The sequence below is a fragment of the Protopterus annectens genome, chromosome 2.part0 (genome assembly GCF_019279795.1).
Source record: "Protopterus annectens isolate FY-2018-M chromosome 2.part0, PAN1.0, whole genome shotgun sequence".
Classification (NCBI taxonomy): Eukaryota; Metazoa; Chordata; order Ceratodontiformes; family Protopteridae; genus Protopterus; species Protopterus annectens.
Window position 1 is genome coordinate 376,767,969 of NC_056728.1, and position 25,788 is coordinate 376,793,756.

Genomic DNA, 25,788 nt, shown 5'->3' on the forward strand with positions numbered 1-25,788 from the left:
GAGGTCTGGGGAAGGAGACAGACATCAAAGAAAGGAGAAACCACGCAAATGGTCTCCGGACCGTTCGGCTGCAATAGGACTTCCAACCATATCTAAAACTACCACCAGGCCCAGTACTCTCCGGCTCCATTCTCCCAGGCTTTCCCCTAAGCTGGAGGTGTCGCGGTCCCCTCTAAGGATGTCCCCTCGTCGGCTCTCCCAGCTGGTGTCAGTGGATTCCTCCTGGTCAACCAGTAGTGTGAGCAAGGCAGAGATGGATGCGGAAGTTCATCCACACCCAAATCCAGTTGGGAGTCTTACCGGCCTCCTCTTCCTCCAGAGTGGGGAGCTGACAGACCTTTTTCGCCCTTATAAAAAGAAATCCACAACTGGCCACAGCACAAACACAGGTTTAATTAAAAAAAACCTCAAAACTCTAGCGCCTTGGCTTACAGCTTTCCAGGAGTAATACAAAACACACAGCTTTACACAGACTTTATATAACATCATTCATTAATTATTCAATTACATAGTAATTGTTTCCAATTAATATCTAAATTTAAGCCTACAGGTACCGTAGTACTGAACTTTAAGATATAAACAAATTCTTTACCAAGAAGTTTGTAGGTATAACCCCTGTTAATAAACATGTAAAAAGTGTACCTACACTCTCTTACAAAATCTCCCCAATCACTAAATTCTGTGCATTCGAAGAAACTCTCCATAGGGTAGGGCTTCCAGCAAATGTTGGGGATGAAAACAAGCCCCATGCAAAAATTGGAAATTATCTGCAAATTTCCTACGTACTGATGTCTTAATGCCCCCACCATTAACGCCCTCTAGAAATAAATCAAGGAAATGAACCATGCTACCACACTGTATGTCATCAAATTTCGCACCATAAACATTTTGTTCTAAATCCAACCGAAAATTCATAACATTATGCCTATCACCTTTACAAACAAAAATTAAATCATCTATGTATCTGTAATAGGCAATAACATTATTTTTCACAAACTCATACTTATACAAATATTCAAGCTCAAAAAGTGCCATGAACAAATTTGCATACATGGGGCAAACGATCCCCCATGGCAGTACCCTGCAACTGGTGGTATACACATCCATCAAAGACAAAAAAATATTTAATAAACAAAATTGTGTAAGTTCTATTATGTAACAGGACAGGGGAGAATTGCCCAAAAAAATAATTCAAGGCTTTAATGCCATCCTGATGTCTAATACTAGTGTATAAACTTTTCACATCCATAACCACATAGTACATATCACTACTCCTGTATTTTGTTCAAAAAATCAAAAGTCTTTTATATAAGACTAACTTCATAACAATTTTTTCACACTTATATCTCCTTCTCCGATCTGACCTTTGGTATCGGAGTCTTTGGATCCTTGAGTGTGTCGGATCCCTCTGGGTCGGATCCGAGCTGTCAGGGCCGTAGCCTCTGCATCAGATCAGAGAGGGTTCTGTTGGCTCTGAATTTGTCAGAGCGCACTCTCCCCCTTGGCATCTCGGTGCCCGTAGTCTTGGATCTTGCTCCCCCGTCAGATCTGAGGAGAACGACTTTGTTGGTAGTTTCTCAGGATGTCCGCTCCCCTTCGGCTTTTGACGTGGTGGAGAGGGTTCTATGGAGTTCGTCGAGGCTCCAAACCATCTCATCTTCGGATTCCACCCTGACTCCCTCTGTTTTGGGTATGGCCCCAACCTTCCTGCCATCTCAGGGACAACCTGTGTAGGTTTTGCCTCAGGAGGCCCCCACACAGGAGCAACAAGAGGTTTGCGAGTTTCCCCCCTAGAGAGTCCTACTGAGGAGGTTCCCCACAAACAGATGTGCAAAAGGAGGCACTTGGACTCCTCTCTAGAGTCCCTCACCGAAGTCACTGACTTGGAGGAAGGGGAAGGTTCCCCTCGATCACCCCCCCGAGTATGTCTCCTTTGGAGACATCTTGGAACTCCTTCGCCAGAGGGAGGGATGGTCCGCCCAAAAAGTGACCTCGAATGAGTCAGTATTCCTAGAGGCATTCGGCACAGGCCCATCCACTTCCTGGGTGTCCCCTCTCGCAGATCCACTTGTGGACTTCATTATATCTCAGGCGTGGAAGGAACCAGACACTGTGGAGCCCATCCCTAGGCGCCCAGATAAAGTTCTCAACCCCCCCCCCCCCACCCCACCAGAAAGGACTAGTTGGAGCAAGGGGTCCCCTGTGGATGCTGGAGGAATGGACTGACACTCCCGAAGGGGACTCAGGCCTATCTAGAAAGGGTCTCGGTTGTCGACCCAAAAAGGGGTCCACTGAAGGGGAACATCTAGTCCTGGGAATAACTGGTAAATCGACTTTTGGCACCATAGGTTGATGTATGGATAAGGATTGCGGAACCGAATGAGATGACAATGGAGGTTGAACAGAAACTATTGTCAGTGCCGAAGAGGTTGTTGGCGCCGAAGTAGTGGTAGGTGCCAAAGAGACTTTTGTCTGAGCCAGTTCAATGACTGCTGGCATTAATGAGGGCTTAGTTGTTTTCAGTGCCGTAGTTGAAGTTATTACCAATTTTGGTATCTTGGCTTTAGGCTCCAAAGAAACCGTCTGAAACTGCGTTTTTGTGACTTAGATTCATGTGCCATAGGAGAGGTTGGCATAGAGTGGCTTCTTTTCTTTACTTCAGGTATAGGAGATTCTGAAGTCTCCACCTTAGATAGGGCTTCGGTAAATGGGCATTTTAATAAGCCTTTCAAAATAAGTTTACTGCTCCTTTCAGCTAAGGTACGGGCTCTAAAGCCCTGACAAATAGTACAAGTCAAGTCCAAGTGAGGGGCACTCAAACAATACATGCAGGAAAGATACCCGTCAGAATTGGGCATCTTTCTGCCATAGTCTTGACACTGCTTAAATCCACATGTCCCCTTTTGTTTCTCTGCCATACTGAAAGGTTAGTTTGTTACTAATATACACACGCACATACACTCTCACACACAAGAGAGGAAGAACAGAAAAGGAGTAGCTGTTTTTACTTTTTTTTTTTTTTTTTAATATACCAGCAATGGCATAAGAAAATACCCAAACGGGTAAAGGAAGAAAGAAAGAAAAGAGGATACCAACAATTGTATTAAAGATTACCAACGGTAATAGAAGAAGGGAGGAGGCCTGATATCAGCGATGGTAAAAGGAGGGTGGGTAGAATCATCGAAAACACAGCCACTCACTAAACAAGTAAGTTGCGAAACTATTTAGTCAAAAATCCTAAGCAAAAAAGTTTAGACAAAGAAATTTAAAGCACTTAGCTGAGAGCATCGGCTGACGTGTCCAATTTTCTACGCGGCAAACAAGATCTGAGGTAATGGGGAGAGGCATTGTGGGTAGAGCCTTAGATTGAGAGTTTTTGGCTGACACGAGCTATGTTTAATGGCTGAGTCGGTTTCAAGAGGTTAGAACTGAACCCATCAGTCAAGAATGACTGAAGATTGACAACATCAGATTTAAAGTTATATACTCACAATAACTATGCATATGTGTTGTCCATTTTCATTCTCCCTCGACATACGGGTTATGGATCTGACCTCGGATCTGACAGGGCTGCATACCACAGGCTTACAGATCCAACTCTAAAGCTCCTCCTTTTACCCATAATTCCCCAGTCAGCCTATAATATCTCAGATCTAGTTTGCTGCCTTATAGATCCTAAGATAGAGTAGGAAGAAGGAAATAACAGCAAAGTTAGGGCTCAAACCTGGAACAAAAGTTTCCAGTTTCCAAGATATTCATAATATCAATCCAGAAGACAAAAGGAAGGGGGGAGGAGGGTGGGGAGTTGAGGAAGAATGAAACTGAGCAACACAGATGCATAGTTATGGTAAATACATAACTTTAAGATCTGATGTTGTCCTTTTCATTCTTCCTCAATGTATGGGACAAAGCCCCCAGCTACATGATTCTTGGGTGGCCCTCGTGGAAGAATATATTCTGGAGAGCTGCCAAACCAAAAGTAGCTCTGCTTCTAAAAGTCAAGCATGGCTTGTAATGAGCAATAAAGGTATCAGCACTACGCCAGGTAGCTGTTGCACACAAATGTCATCAACGGAAGTTTTATACCAGAAGGCAGAAGACTTGGCCATGGATCTAGTTGAATGTGCCTTAGGAGGCTTTGATAGGGAGAGGCCTTGCTGAGTATATAGAAAATAAATGCAATTAGTAATCCATTTGACAAGGGTAACTTTAGAAACTAGTGATTCCAGTCTATTCTGTGAGAAAGAAACAAGCAACTTCTCTGTTTTCCTGAAATCCTTAGTCCCGCGTAGATAAAAACACAGTTGTCTATATACATCTAAAAGATGTTGCATGTACTCTCCCTTATTTGAAAAATCAGGGAAGAAGACAGGCAAATAAATGGTTTGATTGATATTTGTTTCAGAGGCTACTTTTGTTAAGAAGGATGGATTGGTTTGTAAAGTAACTCTGTCTTTGTGAAAAACAACATAAGGGGATTTGGATGATAGAGCCTGGAGTTTGGAAATTGTCTTAGATGTAAGAAGTTGCCTTTTAGAAAAGCCGTGCACAATTTGGAAGAAGCTAAAGAGCAACTTTTTTTTCCTGGCTGCTAATTGTACTTTGACTGTGGAAAAACTAGCACCTGCCTGAAAAATGGAAACTAAAAATTCCAGAACCAAAAAATAAGAGCAGTAAAAGGGTTGAATTCCTTTTAAATAGCCCAAATTGAAAATCTTTTCCATTTACTCCTGTAAATATTCCTTGTAGAAGCTTTCCGGGAAGATGAAAGTATATGTCGAACTGGGCAGGAAAGCCTGGGCTGTTTACCTATTAATGGAATTGGACAAGCCATACTGTTAGTTTGAGGCCTGGAATATTGGGATGCTTTATCTCCGAGGGATGTGACAGAACATCTGGACTGGGGTCCAGTATCCATGGCGGATAACAAAGACGAGACCAAAGGAAGGGGAGCCACACTTGGTAGGGTCAGAGAGAGCAATGAGGATAACTGAGCTCTTCAACTGACATGCCTTCTGTATGAATTTTGGAATCAGAGGTAAAAAGGGATAGGTGTAAAGGAGACCAGACAGCCAAACGTGGAACACAGCATCTCTCTGTGACTCCCCCTGAGGGGAGATTAGAGCAAAATACCTGCATACGTGTTGCTGTGGGAGAAGCAAAGAGATTGCAGCAAGGTTGGCCCCAACAATGGAAAAACTTTTCTGTTACTGATTGATTTAGAGACCACTTGTGAAATACGAAAATGGACATGCTGAGTTTATCCGCATGCTGGATTTCCCCAGAATGTGCTTTGCCACAAGAAAGTAGTTGAAGGAGATTCCCTGCTGCCACTTGACAAAGGGGGTAAGAGCAGGTCCCCCCTTGTTTGTTGATGTACCAGACCACAGACATGTTGTCAGTTTGTATAGCAATAGTCCCTAGAGGGAGAACATCTTGAAAGGCCTGAAACACTAATAGAATCATGATCATCTCTAGGAAGTTGATGTTCAAATTGGTCTCTTGGGTGGACCACATGCCTTGGACCGTCCATCCCAAAAATGCCCACCAACCCCAACTGGGAGGCATCCGAGGTCACTGGAGGAAGCAGAATAAAAAGATGGCCCAGGTAAACATATCTGACTGAATCCTCAAACAAAGATGATTTTTGCATACTCAAGTTTGATTGGGAAGGATAGAGGATGTTGCAGAAAAGACCACTGAACAGCTAGAATCCATTGGAGAACATGTATATAGTAACGTGCCACAGAAACTAAGGTTATGGCAGCTGCCATCGAACTTAGAGACTGAAAAGCAAGTCTGGCTGGAGGAGCAGGATGAACAAGAATTTATTGTACCTAGAACTTGATTGTGTCAACACGATGTGTAAGAAGAGTGGCAATCTGAATTGCTGTGTTCAACTGGGCACCAATGAACTCTGTATGGGTTGTAGTTTTGATTTGGAAGTGATGACTGAAATGTCTAGTCTTTGACAAAGTTGGAGCATATAGTCCCTGGACTGTTCTAAGAGATGTCTGGTTGGGGTAGTGAGGAGACAGTTGTCTAAATATGGAAACACTAAGAATCCCAGCAGACTCAGATGAGTTGCTACCACTGCCATACACTTGGTAAACACCCTGGGGGCTGTGGACAGACCAAGGGTCAGGGCTGTGAACTGATAGTGCAAAAACACAACACAGGCAAAAAGGTATTAAATAATGACCAAGGCCAGTGAAAGACACCCAAACTTTAATGTAAAATGTACAAAAACCAATACAAGCTCCAGCGAGATATATTACCATATTAGAAAAGATAAAAGCTTTTATGGATAGTGACTTAAAACAGAAGCTACTTTTTAGAGAGTTTATTTATTTTGAAATACAGTACTCTGATCCCTAATGGCCTAAATTTAGAATGCAAATGGAAAGTGTTTCTGTAAAGTATAGAATTCTTGAACTGAATTGTTTTATTTTACTTGATTGTTTTTTTATTTGATTGTTTAATTGAATCATTTTTATTGGTGGATTTTTTAATGCAGAGATGTTTTTAATTGTTTGCTGGTGTTGTGCTTTTTGACTCTTGAAAGGCCGTTTTGGCCGAAGCACTGGAGCTTGTATTAGTTTTTGTACTTTTTTCATTAAACTCTGTGAACTGATAGTGACTGGCTCCCAACCGAAAGAGCAGATATCTTCGGGATCATATGTTCAACTTGATGTGATAGTACATGTCCTGAAGTTTGAGAACATCCAGATGTCCTTGCGGTAAAACGGCAGGATGGACTGAACCATGACCATTCGGAACTTTGACTTCTTCACAAACTGGTTCAGGTTGCATAGATCCAAAACTGATCTCAGATCCCCTGTCTTCATTGGCACTGAAAAGAACTTTGAATAAGTTCCAGATCCTCTTTGGTCTGGTGGGACCTCCTGGATGACTATTTTGTCTAGCAGCTTTTGAATTTCCTGAGCTGCAGCTTCTCTCTGACTGAGTGGGAAGTCAGGAAGCTGTCTTATTTTGTTGGGGGAATCTGGAAAAATGGTACAAAATAACCTCTAGATATTATTTTTAGCACCCACAAATCTTTTGTTATAAGAGCCCAGGCATCTGGGTGCAAGGACAAGTGCCCTCCGACTGCCTCCAGAGGTGAGCAGTCGGGCAATCCTTCAGGAACACTGAAAGGATCTATCTGGAAATGGAACCACATTTTCTTTCCCCCTCTTTGACTCTGGGAAAAGAATTGTTGAGGGATAGAAAAGCAAATCTCTACAGCAGGCAGGGTATTTCCTTCCTGTTCACTACAGGAAAGTGTTTCTTTCAAAAACGAGTCAAACAAGTACACTGCTTCAAAAGGAGCACTAATGAAAGAAGACTTGAAAGGCTCTGCAAAATCCCATAACCGCATCCAGGTATGTCTCCTAACAGCAATGCCTGAACTGGTAGCCTGTGAGGTACCCTCTGCACTATGGGATATTAACCTTAAGGACACATTGGAAATGGAGAATAGAGTGGCCAATTGTGAAAATTATCTCTTATAGTCCTCCACAGACATGGACTCCTAGAGGGGATTTGGTGATCCCCTTGGTCAAATCCCTCTGCAGTCTCGTAAAGTGTGCTAAATAATTTAGGGACCTCAAGGCAAAGGTCGCTGAAGCAAATATGCACTTCCCAACTCTGTCCAACACCCTTGATTCTCTATTAGGAGGATGGACAGAGGAGCTGTGCCCTGCAAGCTCATTTTCTGTGGCATTAGAATAACCCCCATTGGAATCTGAACAATGAGGAATTTTGTCATCATCCTATCCATATCAGCGTCGGAAAGACTTCTGGAGGTTCTAATCGACAAGGTTGTTGCCTGTGGTTTCAATTCTCTACTTGGTGTTGTTTGTAGAAAAGGTGAATGGAGTTGAGGGGATACTGGGTCAACTGTTAACCCAGGTGAATGAGTTTGAGGAGACTTCGACAGAGTAATGGTCAGATTCGAGAATTTTGGATCCCAGTGCTGCTTTGGAGACTTTGCCAGTATAACAGTAGGATCCAAGGATTTAGCATCCGATGGTTTTCGTTTAGGAACTAATGAATTTGGATCTGAAGTTCTATGGTTTTTTTGAGGAGGCTCCAATGAAGCCATGCTGGAAGTTGTGGTCCACAGAGATCAGATAGGGGATCTCTTTCAAGACTCCAAAGAAGGTTTAGGATGTTTACTGGGGGTTTGAGCTCCTGACAAAGAAGATGAAGATAGATGCAGCATTCCCTTAAGGACTAATTTATTTTTTCTGTTTGAAATTGCTTTAGACTTAAATGAGCACAAATAGAGCAATCATTATTCAGGTGTGCCGGTCCTAGGCAATAAATGCACTCCCTGTGGGCATCAGAATTTGGAATTTTGTGTCCACAGAAAGTGCAATTTTTTTTTTAAAGCAGGTTGGTTTCTTGGCCATAGCTAACGATACACGAAAAAGGAAGAAAGTGCAACTTTGATTTATGGATTAATTAACTAACAGCAGTGGTAGGAAGGGTACCTTATAAAAGGTAGGAAAAAAGGAAGCAAAAGGAAAGACTGGTACCAACAATGGTATGCAAGAAGACTACCAAACAGTAGAAAAACAGGAGCAAGACCTAAAATAAAGAACACCCAAAAACTTAACTAACAAGAGCGGGAGGAGAGAGGAAAAAGTAAAAAAAGAAGTTATGTACTTACCATAACGTTCCAGCTGAGTAGTTGTACTTCATTGTCTTGAATCTGTGGGTGTATGGATCTGAATCGGATCTGACACAGCTGCATCACTAGCATCTGAGCTAAGTACCAAGCTCCTCCCCTTACCCATAATGTCCCGTCTCCTTCCTCCATTCAGATCAACTTTGCTGCTCAACAAAACTTAAGCCGTGACCAACAAGACCTTACCACAACTGGCACACCCAAAATTCCTGAGCCAAGCATAACACGGGATGCCTCTGGAATGTTCATCTCCCATATACAAGGCCAGGACAATAGTGACAAGGTCAGGGGAAGGAGGGGGGATGGATGAAGGCAAATGAAGTACAAGTACTGAGATGGAACGTTATGGTGAGTACATAACTTTTTTATTTGAAGTAGTTGACTTCATTTGGTCTTCAACCTGTGGGACAGAGTCCCCAGCTGCTAACACCTGGGTGGCCTCATGGAAGGATATTCTGGAGCACCGCAGAGCCAAAAGATGTCCTACTCCTGGATACAAGGTCTAATTTATAATGTGTGAAGAAGGTATGAGATGAGGACCAAGTAGCTGCAGAACAAATATCATCCAGCGACACCCTGGACCAAAAAGCCGCTGAAGTGGCCATAGACCTGATGGAATGTGCTTTAACCTGACCCAGAGGGGAAAGTCCTTTGTCAGAATATGTTTGAATAATACATTGGGAAATCCAACGAGCAATAGTCACCTTAGAAATTGGCTTCCATAAGAAGGGCCTTGAATAAGAGACAAACAACTGATTAGATTTAGGAAAGGGTTTCGTCCTGTGTAAGTAAAATCTCAATTGTCTGTGTATGTCCAACAAATGTAGTTTGTACTCACCCCTGTTTTGGAAATTAGGAAAAAAAGACAGGAAGATTAATTGTTTGATTAATGTTAGCTTCTGGTACCACTTTGGGGAGAAAGGAAGGATAGGTGCACAGGGAAACCCTGTCCTTGTGAAAAATCGTGTAAGGAACTTCGATGGACAATGCTTGAAGCTCCGACACCCTCCTAGAAGACGTAATAGCTACCAAAAAAGCAGTCTTCCAAGATAGATACTGCAAATCTACCAAAGCTGCGGGCTCAAAGGGAGGAGACTACAGCGTGAAGAACAAAAGTGAGGTCCCATAGAGGCATAGGATCCTTCACCGGAGGTCTTAAAAGAAAGATACCTTTAAGGAACGTCTTGCAAAGTCTAGGAGACGCTAAGGAAGATGTGTTCTCCCCCACAGGAAAATTAGAAATGGCAGCCAGCTGTACTTCAACGGTAGAAGAACTAGCACCTTGTTGAAAGATTCCCGCAAAAAAATCTAATACTGCTGAGACAGGAACCGTAAAAGGATCCATATGCAGAAACGTTTCCACTTGCTATAATATATTTTTCTGGTGGAAGATTTGTGAGCCGTCACCAAAATGGTCTTAACCGGAGAGGATAAACTGGGAGTCCTAATAATCAATGGAACCGGAGCAGCCAAGCGGTGAGTTTCAGACTGTCCAGGTCTGGGTGAGGAATCCCCAAGGGATGTGAAATGAGATCTGGAACTGGATCCAAGATCCACGGTGGAACTACTAGATGAGACCAAAGGGAGGGGAACCAGACTTGACAAGGCCAGAATGGGGCAATGAGGATTACTGTATTCCCCAGCCTGCGAGCTTTCTATAGAAACTTTTGGATGAGAGGTAATGGAGGATAGGCACAAAGAAGACCGGGAGGCCAAGCATGTACCAGAGCGTCTCTGGGGACTTCCCTCTGAAGGGAGTTCAGATTGAAGCACTCACTGCATTTTGCAGTGGAAGGAGATACAAAGAAATCGCAGCAAGGCCGACCCCATTTGAAGACGATCTCTTCTGCTACTAAAGGATTCAGAGACCACTCATAAGGCATCAGAATAATCCTGCTGAGCTTGTCCGCTATAATGTTGGAACATCCTGGAATGTGCATTGCCACAAGAAAACGGCTGGTGGAAATCGGCCATTCCCACACTCTTATGGCTTCTCAACAAAGGGAGTAAGATCTGGTTCCTCCTTGTTTGTTGATTTACCAGACTACTGACAAGTTGTCCGTCTGGATCTCAGCGGTCCCTAGTGAAGATGGGCATGGAGAGCTAGAAGCACCACCCTCATCTCCAGGACATTAATATGCAAACTGGTCTCGGAGGGGGACCACGTGCCTTAGACCGTCCTCCCCAAGCAATGCCCCCCCCCCCCCAAGCTGGGAGGCATGTATGGTCACCATGGTTTTGGGAAGGGCCGGAAGAAAGGGGCGTCCTCTGACAAAGAATCCCCCACTAAAGAGAGTCCCTGCAAACCCGATGGGATAGAGGAAGCTCTAGTAGTGACCATTGGACTGCTAGTGCCCACTGAAGGATACGCATGTGTAGCCAAGCAAGGGGTAGAAGAGTGATTGTGGCTGCCATGGACCCCAGTGCCCAGATAACTGGCTCTGCTCTAGGAAGATAAACTTGGAGGATGTTGGAGATGTGAGCCCCTAGGTTGCGTACCCTTTCTGGGGTGAGGTAAACTTTCATTTGTATAGTATCCAGCCAAGCACCAATGAATTTCAGAACCTGAAAAGGGATCAGTGAAGATTTGCTGATATCGATGGTGACGCCCAAGCTGTTTGTAGATAAGAGGAAATAGTCCCTGGCTCGGCAGAGTAGATGCTTGGTGGGGGCAGCAAAGAGCCAGTCGTCCAGGTAAAGGAAGACCTGAATTCCCTGAAGCCTCAGGTGAGCCGCTACAACTACCATCACTTTGGTGAACTCCCTGGGGGCTGTGGTGAGACCAAATGGGAAGGCTCTGAACTGATAATGATTGGCTCTCAGCTGGAAGCAGAGAAACCTGCAGGAGCGTCTGTCCATCTTGATATGATAGTATGCATCCTGGAGGTCGATCAAGCACATCCAATATTTCTCCTGCAGGTAGGGCGGGATAGACTGAAGAGTGACGATCCGGAATTTTTCGTTGGCTACTGACAGGTTCAAGGTGGTTAGATCCAGGATGGGTCTTAGGTCCCCCATTTTCTTTGGCACTAAAAAGAACCTGGAATAAATGCCCAATCTGAATTGGTCTAGAGGGACAGGTTGGATGACCTGTTTTCTGAGCAGCTTGTTGATTTCTATAGCTGCTGCCTCCCTTTGCATGGACAGAATGTGTGGGAGGCATTTTGGTGGAAGAGGTGGTTCAGTGAACGGGATGAAATAACCTCTGGATATAATTTGCAACACCCAGCAGTCTGATGTTATGGACTCCCATGCCGCTGGGTGTAGTGAAAGGCGACCCCCGACTGCCTCCAGAGATGAGCATTCGGGCAGCCGCCCAGTGCTGCTGTACGGGTCTGTCCAAGAAAGGTTCTCAAGACTCAGAATTTCTCAGACCCCCTCTGCCTCTTGGACGGCATCTGTCATAACCACCTCTGCCTCTGGGGGAAGGTGAGTCCTGAGTGTCCCGGGAGAATTAAGACTTTCTGAACCACATCTTCCTTGTCCCTCTCTGATTCCTAGAGAAGGATCTTTGAGGGGCAGAGAAGCAGATCCCAATGGCAGACAGTATCTTCCCATCCCTTTCACTCTGGACCAATGTGTCACGAACTGTTTTCCCAAACAGGGAAGAACCATCATAAGGAGCATTTGCAAATGATGCCTTGAAGGGTTCTGTGAATTGACACAACCAGAGCCAGGCATGACGCCTCATGGCAATGCTGTAACTGGCCGCCCTGGCAGATCCCTCCGTAGCATGGAAGAGAAGATGCATGGACATGTTAGCTACTGCTTTGAGAGTGGCCATCCGTGAGGAAAGCACCTTCTTGCCCTCAGCCGAGGTCTAGGTGTGACTCAGCAACCTTCTTGACTAGGTCTCGCTGCAGTCAAATGACATGTGCCATGTAGTTCAGTGCCCTTATAGTAAAGGTTGCTGAAGCATACACCCACTTCCTGAGATGGTCCATGGTCCTCGACTCTCTGTCAGGAGGATGGACTGTAGAGCTCTCCTGCACGAGCTCTTTTTTCGTGGTGGCAGCCAACACCATAGCATCCACAGGTGACCCTGCCTGCTGAAGACCTAGTTAGGCTGATCGTTCAGTGAGCGTGAAAGGCTCCTGATTCCATAGAGCCTATACCCTGGAGACCAGATAAAATTCAGCCCCGGAGGATCAACCCCATTGGTGTAAGGGTCTAGCAATGGATGCCATGGTGGTGGTGGTGGCCACCAAAAAGGAACTCATCGACGAGAGTTCAACTATCCATCCTCCTAACCGAGAGTCTCAGACAATGGATATATTTGGGAAGCAGATCTTTGCTTCATCGACCTTCGGTACCAAGGGATCTGATAACTGAGCTTTCAAACACCCTTGTAGGAGCAATATCTGACAGGGTTTGAGATAAAGTAGCCTCTCAGCTTGCCACCCTGGAGTCGATCTCAAATTTGTCCATCTGGCTTATTGCTCATACAGCCGAAGGGATGTCTAGAGCATCAGGTACAGGCATTGCTATTAGGCGTCACTCCTGGATACGCTTGTGTGATTTCGCGGAACCCTTTAAGTCGTAGTTTATCAGTGCTCCTGTTGATGGTACTTCCTTGTTTGGCCCAAAAGTCAGAGACACACTAGCCAGGTGTGAAAAGACAGAAAGACCCTTTTGCTGTGGGCGTTCATTTTTACGCTCCTCAACAACCTTACTCCAAGAATCAGGGGAGTGGAAAAATATGGTTCAAGAAAGACCCAAGGGCCTTTTCAGGAGTCACGTGGCAACTATTCCTCCTGGGGCAGAGGGGGGAATTCTTCTGGAAGATGCCCCTCCTGTGGCAGAGGGAGTTCACGCAACCAGGGCAAAAGAGATTCCTTTCCTGGACAACTCTATCAGTGCTCATGACTGGAGGCCTGATTGCTTACCTCTGGAAGCAGTCGGGGGAAGGTTCTCTCTGCACCATTCAGCTTGGCATACAATAACCTCAGATACCTGGGTGCAGAAAATAATTACCAGAGGTTACCATATTCCCAGATGTTCCACCCAGTCAGAGGGATCTAGCAGCACTAGAGATTCAAAAGCTGCTTCAAAAAAGAGTCATCCAAGTAGTCCCACCAGACCATATAGGACCCAGATTCTACTCAAGATTATTTTTAGTGCCAAAAAAGACAGCGGACTGGAGACCAATCTTGGATCTCAGCCCGTTGAACAAATTTGTACAACAGAAAAAATTCCGGATGGTCACAGTTCAGTCATTCCTTCCCCCCTTCCTAGAGAAGGGCAATTGGATGTGCTCTATAGACCTTCAGGATACGTATTACCACATAAAAATGAACAAACGCTCCAGATGGTATCTTTGCTTCTGGCTAGGAGGTAGTCATTACCAATTTCAAGCACTGCCATTTGGTCTCACCACAGCCCCCAGGGTGTTCACCAAATGCATGGCAGTAGTAGCAGCTCATTTGAGACTACAGGGATCCTGCATGTTTCCATATCTGGACAACTGGCTCCTCACTGCTGCCTACAGGCATCTACTGCTTTACGCTGTAGGCATTTCAGTCAACAAAGAAAAGTCACAATTGACTCCCACACGGTATCTCGAGTTCATCAGAGCAAGGTTAAATACAGTATCCTGTGTAGCCTCCCTTTCTCTCCACAGACTGGTGAAACTCAGAACGCAACTTCAGGTAATCATTTCCGAAAACAGAGTTCCTTCTTGTCTGGTACTACAAGCTCTTGGATCCGTAGCAGCAACAATAACATTAGCTCCCCTAGCGAGGTATCACGAGGCTGCTTCAGTGGTTCTTGGCGTCACAATGGTCACTTCTAATGCATTCCATGTCCCATCCAGTCTTGAAAACAAATCGCTGCAAGAAGGATTTAGCTTAGTGGATGAAGCCAGAAGAGAATCTATGGGGTCATTCCATTTCCGCCATCTCAGCTCAAGGCCGTAGTGACCACAGATGCTAACCAGATGTGGGGGGGGGGGTGTTATTTGCTGGGAAAGACTGTTCAAGGTACTTGGTCTTTACAAGAGGCCAATTTGCACATCAACATCCTAGAATTGAGGGCAGTGCTTTTAGTGTTGCAAGCATTTCAAGCTGTCCTTCCTTCGAGGACAATTGCAATCCAGTCAGACAACATGTCCATAGTCTAGTATATCAATAAACAGGGGGGAATCAGGTCTTACCCTCTATGTTGTGAAGCTCTAGGATTTGGCAATGGGCAGTCGCTTCCAACCGCTTTCTGATGGCAGTGCATATCCCTGGGAACTCAACGTGATTGCAGACAAACTGAGCAGATGTATCCTCCTGCTTCATGAGTTGGCTCTTATTCCCAGCGTAGTGATGAAAATCTGTCTTTGATGGGGTCAGCCTTGCTGCAGCCTGTTCACTTCTCCCATAAACCACAAATGCTGCAGCTACTTTGCCCTAATCCCCCCTCGCAGGACCGAGAGAAGCACTTCTTCTCACTTGGCCCCCATGACTCCTTTATGCCTTTCCCCCAATTCCACTGATCCCCCAGTTTCTCAAGAAAGCCCATCAGTTGAGAGGCAAAGTGATTCTCATTGCAACCGTACTGGCCTGTCAAGTCTGGTTTCCCTTTCTTTGGCCTCATCTGGTTCACTGCCCATGGACTCTGGACCTACCTCCGGGACCTACTGTCTCACCCTCAGGGTTTGGTGCATTTCAGTCTTCAAAATCTCAAGCTGATGGCTTGGTTTCTCCAATTCCAGTAATGGCCAGGCAGAATAACATTTCCTCTCCAGTGCAAAAGATACATCTGGCCTCCCATAAACCATCCAATGGAAAAGATTTTCAATTTGGGCTAGTGCAAATCGCATAGATCATTTCTTGGCATCAGTTGACAAGGTACTGGAATATTTAGCTACCTTGTTTGAAATTGGTGGCGTCTACGTCTACAATTAAGGTTCATTTGGCTGACATTCCAAATTTTCATAACGGTTTTGATGACCATTCCTTGATGTCTCATCGTCAATGCAAAATTTTTCTTAAAGGCACTTTGCATTTAAAATCCCCTTTCAAGGACCCTGTAGCACCATGGGATTTGACCTTAGTCTTGTATTGTCTGGTTTGACAGCCCTTTGAGCCAGCAGCCACTTGCGACCTCAAGTTCTTGGAAGACTCTTTTCCTAGTAGCTATCATGTCTGCTAGGAGAATTTCAGAGTTACAGGCTTTATGTGTGAAACATCCATACATCATTTTTCACAAAGAAAGAGTATCACTCAGAACCATTCCCACCTTCCTTCCAAAAGTGGTATCATTTTCTTCCCAAAATTTCCGAACAAAGAGTACTGTCTACACTTGTTAGATGTCCACAGACAATTATGTTTTTACTTGGACAGAACAAAATCTTTTAGAAAATAAGACCAACTATTTCTGTCATTTTTCAGGACCCATATTCGGCAAGCCTATATCAAAGTTCACCGTGTCAAAATGGCTAAGTGACTGTATTACCTTTATATACGACCAAATAAACTCAAGTTATCAACTACTATTAGAGCTCATTCTACGGGTCTATATCACGTTGTCGAACTCTTAAAAGTTCAAACGTCATATGGTCGACACCATATGATCGAACTTTTAAAAGTTTGAACGTTTCAACGGAGATCTCCATACAGTGCGGAATGGGAAGATTTCCCTTTTCTGCACTGTAGTGTGATCTCGGAGTTGATATATTTAAAGAACGGGGTGCTTGCCCCCCTGCTTAAACCGGTCAGGTAGGTTTTTTCTTTGGTTTATTTTTTTATTACATTTTCAAACTTTTAAAAGTTCAATCATATGGTGTCGACCATATGGCGTTCAAACTTTTAAAAGTTCAGTTGTGTAATATAGACACCATTCTACAAGATCTGTTTCCACTTCAGTTGTCTTCCATTCCAGAACTTCTGTGGAAGACATATGTGCAGCTGCAACGGGCTATTCCGCATACCTTTATCGCTCATTACAAGTTAGACATGGCCTCCAGGGGAAGAACATCCTTTGGCTCTATGGTGTCCCGTCAGTCAAGAATGAATGAAGACTGACAACATTAGATAAAGAAGTTATCTTCTTACCATAACGTTCCATCTCTGTTGTCGATCTTCATTCATTCTTGACATCCCACCCTCCTACCCCCTCCAAAAGACTCCTGGAGGTCCGGACCTAGTCTTGGGATGTTATAGGGTTATACCTTGGACAGGGCTTCTGTATTTTCTTAAATACTAGGCAAACCCGATCTGAAGTAATAGGGAGAGAGGCATTGTGGGTAAAGCCTTAGCTCGAGAGTTTTTGGCTAGCGCGAGCTATGTATAATGGCCAAGTCAGTTCCGAGAGGTCGAAACCGAACCCATCAGTCAAGAATGAATGAAGATCAACAACACAGAGGGAACGTTATGGTAAGAACATAACTTCTTTTTTCAGGAACATGGTTTCTGAATGCCCATGACTTTTTTACTTTTCAAGTGTTCATGGGTACATTCAGGAGGTTAAGGTATTGCACAGTGAAACTTCCAGCTGGACTAACTTTTCTTAAAAGCCATGCCAGTTATGTCTTTGAATTTGTGAGTACCTTATTTTCTTTGCTGATAGACCTAAATGTAAAACAAATAACAATGGGGAAAACTTACACCCTTGTCTAATATAAACATAAACACATTATAATCATGATTTAAAATTGAATTGAATGTATACAAAGCTGAGTCTGTAGAGTCATTACCCCTTCTTGTAATACAGTCACCAGAGCTTTCTTCCAGATCTTCATCACTTCCTTCTCTCAAGGCTTCCAAACTTCGCAGGAATAGTGCCTGTTCACAGAGGCTTCCCTGTTGATTGAATTTACTTCACCATTTTATCTCATCTCTTCCTGTGTTAGCTGTTAATTATTGAGTCTCATCCTCCTGTAACTTTGAGATCATCAAGACTTTCCATAAATATTTCAATGTGTGCTTTTTCTTGGTTTCCAAGTATTTTCATCAAATTTCAGAAATATTTCTAATGCCTGTACAGGATCTCTCTCTTTTTTTTTTTTTTTCTTTCTTGTTGGCTCCCTAAGTTTGGCAACAATATTTTCTACTGTTTGTTGCCTCAAGTCATTGTGCTGAAAGTTTTGTGCTCTGGAGTTATAAAAATCGCTACTTAACAACAAACTTTGCAAGCTCATGCATATCATCTAAATACCGTCTTATTTTCCCTTTAGCACTTAGCAGTTGCTCCTGTTAGTGTTCTGCGAGATTTCCCTTAGTCTTCAATACTTTAACTGTTATCAACTCTCAATATTTCCTATTACTTTACCCTCTTATCTGTTTTACATTGCTATCTGCACCCTGTACTTAATCTAATTCAGTATGTTTCGCTTTTATGTATGCCTGTAGTAAGGCCATTTACACTCTTTGATGATATAGGCAGAATACGTATTCAGACAGAAAGCTATTTCCCACCCAAAGCCGGCCTAAGGTATAGACCAAGGTGGCCGCCTAGGGCATCGCTGTATTAGGGGCGCTTTTCCAGTATTTATTTCATGTAGGTAGACCAGGATGGGGGCACCGGGTGGTGTGGTGGGGGATGCCATGGAGCCCTTTGGCCTAGGGCACTAGTTGACCTAAGGCCACTCCTGCTCCCACCTAGTATATGTAACAGTTCTTTAGAATGCATATTATCAAGTTTTAGCTTACATGGTTATGTTAATGTGTGGCAGGTTGATTTTTTTATGTAGTTGCTTCTTCTGATCTCCATTTGAACCTATGTCACATATTTTCATGACTTTTTGCTTTAATGAAAAGAGTCAAACAAAAAACTAAATAGATTTTCATACCCTCCACTCTCTTTTAACTTAGAACAAACACATAAAACTATGTACGCTTTCAAAAAAGAAATGAAGGTCCCCCAGAGAAGGAGCAGTTGCCCTAAACTGAAGCCTACACCCACAGACATCACCTAATGTAAAGTTAAGGGTGTCCATGCTATAGCACATACCAGAGATTGTCTTCCAACTAATACTAATCACGTTCTCTTTTTTTCTCATCTCTTTTCCCCTCCCAGATGTGAAAAACAACTTGCATGCTTTCAGTAAACATTAACTTTTAGCCCTAAGGGAAAAAATGCATGGCTCCTTAGTTAAACTAAATTGATCACTGTCACATTATGCATTAAAATACTAAGGTTGCTAAGGAAGTAATTATGTATATAACTTATTCGCTTCTCTGGGTTTCATTTTTTTTTTTTTTCACAGAACTGCTTACTAGTGTACCATTAAGTGTTAATTAAACTGAGCCTTGTACAATCTACTCAGCAGGCAGTGTTCAGACCTCCCATGAATAATTAATGTTGCTTCTGGACATTCTAACTATACTTGTCCAAACTCACCATATTGGGCAATAACAAAGTGATTGTATTTTTTTTTTGCCCAGTGCCAGGAACCATGACGTTGCAAGGGCCCTCAGGTCCATTAAATCAGTCAGATAAGACTTCAGCTTAGTGGGGGACCATGTGAGTGTGATTGACCTGAGGGTCTCCATCCAGAGGATATGCAGAGAGACACAATGGAACTTAATATGCATGGAGTAGAGGCAAAAAAGACAAGATACATAGCTGTAACTGTTGGCTAAGTAGTTGGTGCAATTCTGAGGGGAGCCAGTATGTGTCTGCCTGGGATGAAATGGTAGCTAAGACTTCATGTTTTGCCAAGGATGGCATATACCTCACATACCTGGGTTTCAGTTTATCAGATAAATTGTTTGTTATCCCAGTAGGTCTTTTTGTAGGCAGAGTCCCCCTGCTGGACATTTCAAGTATTTGTCCCACTTATTGTACATCTCTGCATACAGAGTTCAATTCAGGGAACAATTTGATGCCAAAATTTGAGGCTGTCCTACAAGCTGAATATATTCATGGAATAATTGTGTAGCTACTTAGATGTGGTTTCAATCCAGTCACAGCACTGCCTTTGTAGCAAGGCTTAGTACTTATGCCTTCCAGCCCTTCTGTGACTGTGAGTAGTATTTGTACTTGTCTCACCTTATATCATATTACCCATTACCCTAATGTGGAACTCCTGGATGTCTGACTTACCCTTAGCAAATACAGCAATTACTTCATTGCTAGCTACAGATCCTCATCCTCGTCAGTGCCCCCTAAAGGTCATGGAAATTACCTTAACACTGTTGGGAGGATTAAATATTAAACCAAATACCTTTCTGCTAGGGGGACTCAGAATAACCCAAGCATTGACTGGCACACTTACATCTCTAAAGAAGAATACACTCAGCATTTTCTAGGCTTTTGTTAATAAGCAAATTAAAGAACTGCTCACTAGTGGCTCTTATATCCCTTCCCTGGTCCTTATTAATATAGCTTACGTCTGTACCCACCCCACATTACTTAATCTGTGGTTAAATCTCACCACAAAGCAGTCATGTTCTCTCTCAGGTCTAGTAGAGCAACCCCACCACCAAAATGAAACCATATTTAAGGACTTCTCCAGAGCAAACCTACTTCAGCTTGTAGAACATAGGCAGACTTCCCAACAATCCCCACAAATGTCACATTCACCTCTGACATTTACCAGCACCTAAGCAATACAAAATCAGTACCCATGCACCCTAAATATAATGGTAAATTTAGGAATGAACCTTTCTGCTTAAACTCTCGTATTAATAAACTGTGGAAGAAAAGAAAGAAAGCAGTGAAAAGCATTAAACAAATCTCCATCCTCTTACCTGAGGACCACACTGGAGCATGCCAGCAAAGAATTGAGGAGGACTATTAAAAAATATAAAGCATTGTACGAGCTAAGGGTCACTACAAATACCAAAGGAAGCTACATTTTTTTCTTTAATTATGTCAAGAAGTTAAGTTATAATGTCCAACAGTGCATTAAGCTCATCCATAATAAAACATTGCAATCACAAGGATATATCCAATTTTTTAGTGATAAGTTTATCCCACCTACCCACATTGTTACTCCTGCTGTCCCATAAAAATTTAGTTTCACCTGAAATCACTTTGAAGCAAGTCCTAGAATCCCTTTACAAGCCTAACAATAACACTTGCATGGGGTCAGACAATATATCAGGCTGCAGTCTCATCAGTACCTTGTATCTAGTATCCAAGCTTCTATTTAAAGTGTGCAGCATTAGGCTAGCCATAGGGTGTGTGCCTGATGAGTGAGGAGCAGCCACCATGACTCCCTTTACAAGGATGGCTCCTGTAGAGACCCAGGCAATTATAGACCCATCAGCCTCAATCTCCTTATGTGCAGAGCCATGGAACAATTTACAGCAGAGCTGATTTGTGTGGAATATGGGCAACTTAATTGATGTAGACCCCAGCCATTTAGATTTTGTGAAGGGCAAGTCCAATCTCCTGTGTTTAGTAAGTTTCTTTGAAAAGGTTACAGAAGCTGTTGACAATGGTTACACAGTGCTTGTGTCAACCTGGACAAGGCTTTTGACACTATCACTTATGCTGGGATTATTCAAAAATTAGGCAACCTTAATGTAATCCCCAGCATCATTTGTTGGATTGCAAACTGGATATCAAACAGATCCCAGGTTATGAAAGTTGTTCTTACCCTTTCTGATCATATACTTGTAAACTAGTGAGGTACCACATGGATCAGTGAATGACCCTTTCCTGTTTGGCATTATTTTGCAGACATATAAACTAATATCCCAGACATGTAATTGACCAGTTTTGCTGAGAACTGCAATCTGGACACCATTATCTTCTCATTTGCAGATACTAAACAGCTGCCTTAAAGGCTGGAATATGCATATACCTAGTTTACCAAAAAGAATGTCACGTTAAATGTAAAAAAGTGCAGCATAGTGGTATTCAGCAAAAAAGCTGCTCCCACCTCATATGTTACAAATTATACTCCTCTTTAGACAGACACAATCATAAGAGATCTGGATACTTATGTGGACACTTCACACTCATTCAGTCATGATTCAACCATAGTCATGAAATCCTTCTGTCTGACCTAGTGAATTTCTAAGTGAATATTTTCAGAATTCAGAAAAGTCATTGACATACATTTACAATACATTTGTAACACAAGCATATGAATCGTTGATATTCACAAATGACACAACCATTTACAAAGTTCCAGACAGCTGTGCTGGCAGTATCTCCTGTTGTAACATGAAGTAAAAAACAGAATTAAGCAGTCTGTTCAATAAAATATCATTTACAATTTGTATACTCCTTTCATGCATCTGCTTTACCACAGGAACTACCTACGTCACTCTATCCTGCACATTCACAATTCTTCAAATGCATGGGCAGGGGCTACCATCACTGGCTTGAGTAGCCACAGCACACCTCCTTTCTAGGATGGGCATTCTGCTATCTGCGCTGTGGGCTTCTGCCTAACACTTGGCAGACAGATTAGCCCAGACCACTCCCCCCCAACAGGATGGGTAAGACATAGCTGCACATTACACATCCCTTCTTGCACCATCTTCCAGCACCTGAGGAACTACTTAAACACAGGTCATCTGTGGGGAACAGTAAGGGCTGTATCCCTATACAACCCAGAGTGGGTAATTTGTCTTTGTTCTTGAAGTCCTGTGTTGTTGGCCTTGTACCTTGTTGCTTCATCCAGGAATACCATATAACCGCCCCCCTCCGATAACCCTATTATTCTCCTTCTGGAAGTTGGTATAATATGAATTGGATCTTGTTCCCTGAAATCAGGGTCTACTAGTCTTCTCACATCATATTTTTGAATAAGTTTTAGAATTTAGTCTTCCTCAGACACTGTGTGTGTGTGTGTGTGTGTGTGTGTGTGTGTGTGTGTGTGTGTGTGTGTGTGTGTGTGTGTGTGTGCGCGTGTGTGTGTGTAGGTCAGGCACCTTCATTTTTCAGGTAATTTTGGAGATGCTGTCTTTTGAAAGAACCTTTGCAATGATCCTTCTAACACGTCATGCTAGGCATTCTCGCCTAGAGGTATAAGAAGATGAATTAGTCCTATCACATTCAGAAATTATGTAGTTGTCATAAAGATAGACTAGTAGGACCAAATTCATCTTCCTCCATGACCCCCATCCTCCTTCTCCCTGCAATATTGATAGGGGTTTGAACGTTGCTTCAGGAAGCCTTTGTCTTCTTCTTTGGATTCTTCTTTTCTTTTGCTCTGCATTTGTGATCTAACAGAGGTCTGGAGAAGAGTCCTTCCGTGCACTGAATTCTAAAAAAAGGAGAGAAGTTGGTTGGTTTGTGAAAGTTTTAGGTACCAAGTTGCCGAAGTCCTGATGGTCTCACATGGAGGTAGAGGAGATGGACATGATCCCACGCATCCACCATTATGGTAAATAATTAACTTTTGTATCATATACGTGGTTGTAGGCATGATAATGGGATTCAGTTCTCACTGTCTGAGCTATGTGACCATATTCATGTTTTCTGTTATTACAAAACACAGGCAAATCTGAAGTATGACACTAAAGTATGATATGTAAACTTCTGAAACAATTTACTGCTGGTCTTAACCAAGTAGTGGTTTCTTGTTTTAGGTACTTAAAACCATACATCAATGTAATATAGTGTTTTAAATAATGGGGTAAAGCAAGCCATTTGAAAACGATTAGCAGAGTGTGTAAATTGTGGAGTTTGTTTCCATGATCCTGTGCTATCTGAACTGTAACCTCAGTGTGATAGTAAGTTTTACTCTTACAGAAAACTACAATGTGTATTTTCAGACCTTGTGCCTATGAAAAATCAAGTATGTTTGATTTTATTTATATTTGTTCTTAAAAGTGGATTTAAGCAGAAATACTTCACTAGCATACTATTACATGTTGTTCTGTTTTAGTGTGAAATCCACTGAACAATGAACAAACATATAATGTGTATGTTTGTGTGTGTCTGTGTGTTACAAAAACATGGGTTGCTGCTATTGTCAACACTGCCATCCTGACAGTGTGAGTCTAGATGCTTGGCTGAGAGTCCAAGGGCTGCCTGAGGGTTAAGTATTAAGTAAAATTCTTTTTAACAAGTAATTTCATCAAGAAGTGAGGGAGCTCTAGGTGTAGACAGTGAGCATATTTAATGATACTTAATTTACATGCTGAAAGGATGGGTGGCTATCATTAGAATGTTACACTGCATCACTCTGCGTCACTGTATGTTATACTCCTTTTAACTGTGAAATAAATTTCCTAATCCTTTGATGCACACTACTGGTAACTGCATTCCTTTGGTTGTCAATTACGTCTCTCCCTTCTGTTCCATGTTGGGGCTGTGGTGGGAGAATAGACCTTGCTGGTTTATAGTCCAGAAATGGTTCATGAATCCATGAAAAACTATCAAAGGAAATTACATTAAACATTTATTTTGACAAATCTATATTAATAATATCGGCATTCATGTTGCCCTTTTAATATGGCCAGTTTAAGCAGTAGAGCAAGTAGGGAAAGCTGGAACTGAACTTCCATTGGATGAAAACTTACATTGCATTTTCCTTTTATGTTTAATGACCCTAAGATAAGCTGTCTGGTAACATATTTGCTTTTTTTGTATTTCTTTTTCCTAGTCTTCTCGCCATCTAGCAGCCAAGACTCTGGCTTGGTTTCCCTGTCTAGTGGCTCTCCTGTGAACAATGACAGTACTAAACCAGAGTGTGAAGCTGCGTCCAAAACAGGCACTTTTGGTGTAGATACCATGATTGAAGATGGAGAATGAGCCGCCTTGTCCTAAACCAAGAGCAATGCAAATCAGTATAATCAACATGAGGCAGCAACAACTGTGTCTACAGAGCCTTCCTTCTCTTTCACTCAATATTGCATTGCTACATAGATCATGCCAAGTACAGATGGGGTTTTATGATGGTTTTAGTGGCACTGCACCAATAAAGTTGCAAGGATTAATTTGCCTGGCACTGCATAGTTTTATTGCAATATATAACTTTTTGTATATTAAGTTCATTTTCTTGATCAGAATCAGTCATATCTGATATTGAGAAAAAATGTATGTCATTGAATAGTCTTTTAAGTACATCATGGACTGTCTAAGTTTGGATCAGTCTAATGATAGTGACTAATCTGACATTCAGTGCTGATGTAATTAATAAATGGGCTACTTTTTTTATAAATAATTTGTAAATTTCAGACATTCAAAATTGAAAATGTATACAGTTGGCTTAAAATTGATTTCTTCAATCTGTTTAAGTGAAAGGGTGTAATAATTAGGCCGGATGTTTGAATTAAAAGTAATTACTTTTTGTCACAGGGCTGACTGTAACAATGTTCCTTATGTTGAATGACACTCCGCTGTCATAATTAATTTTCACAAGGCCAGAGATGAACTGCAAGTGATGTATACAGAAATGCTATCTTCAAAGCTTGCAACTAAAGAGTAAACTAACGTCTTATGTTAGCATTCATTCTGCATGTCTAAGTCTGTCTTTAGGATAAAGACTCCAAACTTTTCTGTCACAGGTACGCATACTGTAGTTAACATAACACTTCTGTTACAGATATGGTTGTTATCTATATTGAATATTAGGAGATGGCAGAAACTCATAAAGTAGTAGTTATGTGGGTTTTAGAAACTGTTTTTGCAATTTTTGATAGATGTGTGTGCAGCTTGTGAAAATGTTTCAGCATGCTGTGATTTGGCAAACTGTCTTAAAGGAATGTTTTGTATATTAAAGTTTGATTGCATTTAAAAAGTCAACCTTTCACATTGTAATTTCTTTCCTAACATTGTCCTGACAGTAAATGAACATGGCAGTGTGTGTGTGTGTGTGTGTGTGTGTGTGTGTGTGTGTGTGTGTGTGTGTGTGTGTGTGTGTGTGTGTGTGTGTGTGTGTGTGTGCGTGTGCAAGACTTAAGTTCACTCATCACCAGCTGAAGGCCTTGAACAGCTGTGCTGTGGTCATCATCATCATATTACTTCATCTCCTCAGAATATATTTTAGTCACCCAAACTGTGGATCTTCACTACAGTACGACTGAATTTGTATGTATGATGTCTGTTGTAATTATAATGTGATGTTAATTATCATCTTCTTTCGGCTGTTCCCGTTACGGGTTGCCACAGTGGATCACCTGTTTCCATTTCTTCCTGTCCTCTGCATCGTGCTCTGTCACACCAACTACCTGCATGTCCTCTCCCACCACATCCATAAA

The 25,788-nt window shown here is 42.5% G+C and overlaps 1 protein-coding gene across 2 annotated transcripts in view; it reads left to right on the top strand.

The window, feature by feature from the left end:
- The window catches only part of DMRT1 (doublesex and mab-3 related transcription factor 1), a 2,140,563-nt gene extending 2,115,230 nt beyond the window's left edge, over positions 1–25,333 (top strand). Inside the window, exon 5 of one of the 2 annotated variants that reach the window (XM_044060825.1) lies at positions 24,192–25,333. In XM_044060825.1, coding sequence (XP_043916760.1) covers positions 24,192–24,340 — 149 coding nt within the window. In that variant the 3' untranslated portion in view covers positions 24,341–25,333. The remainder of the gene's footprint in view (positions 1–24,191) is intronic. The other variant, XM_044060824.1, reaches the window with a different exon arrangement.
- The last annotated feature ends 455 nt before the right edge of the window (positions 25,334–25,788 follow it).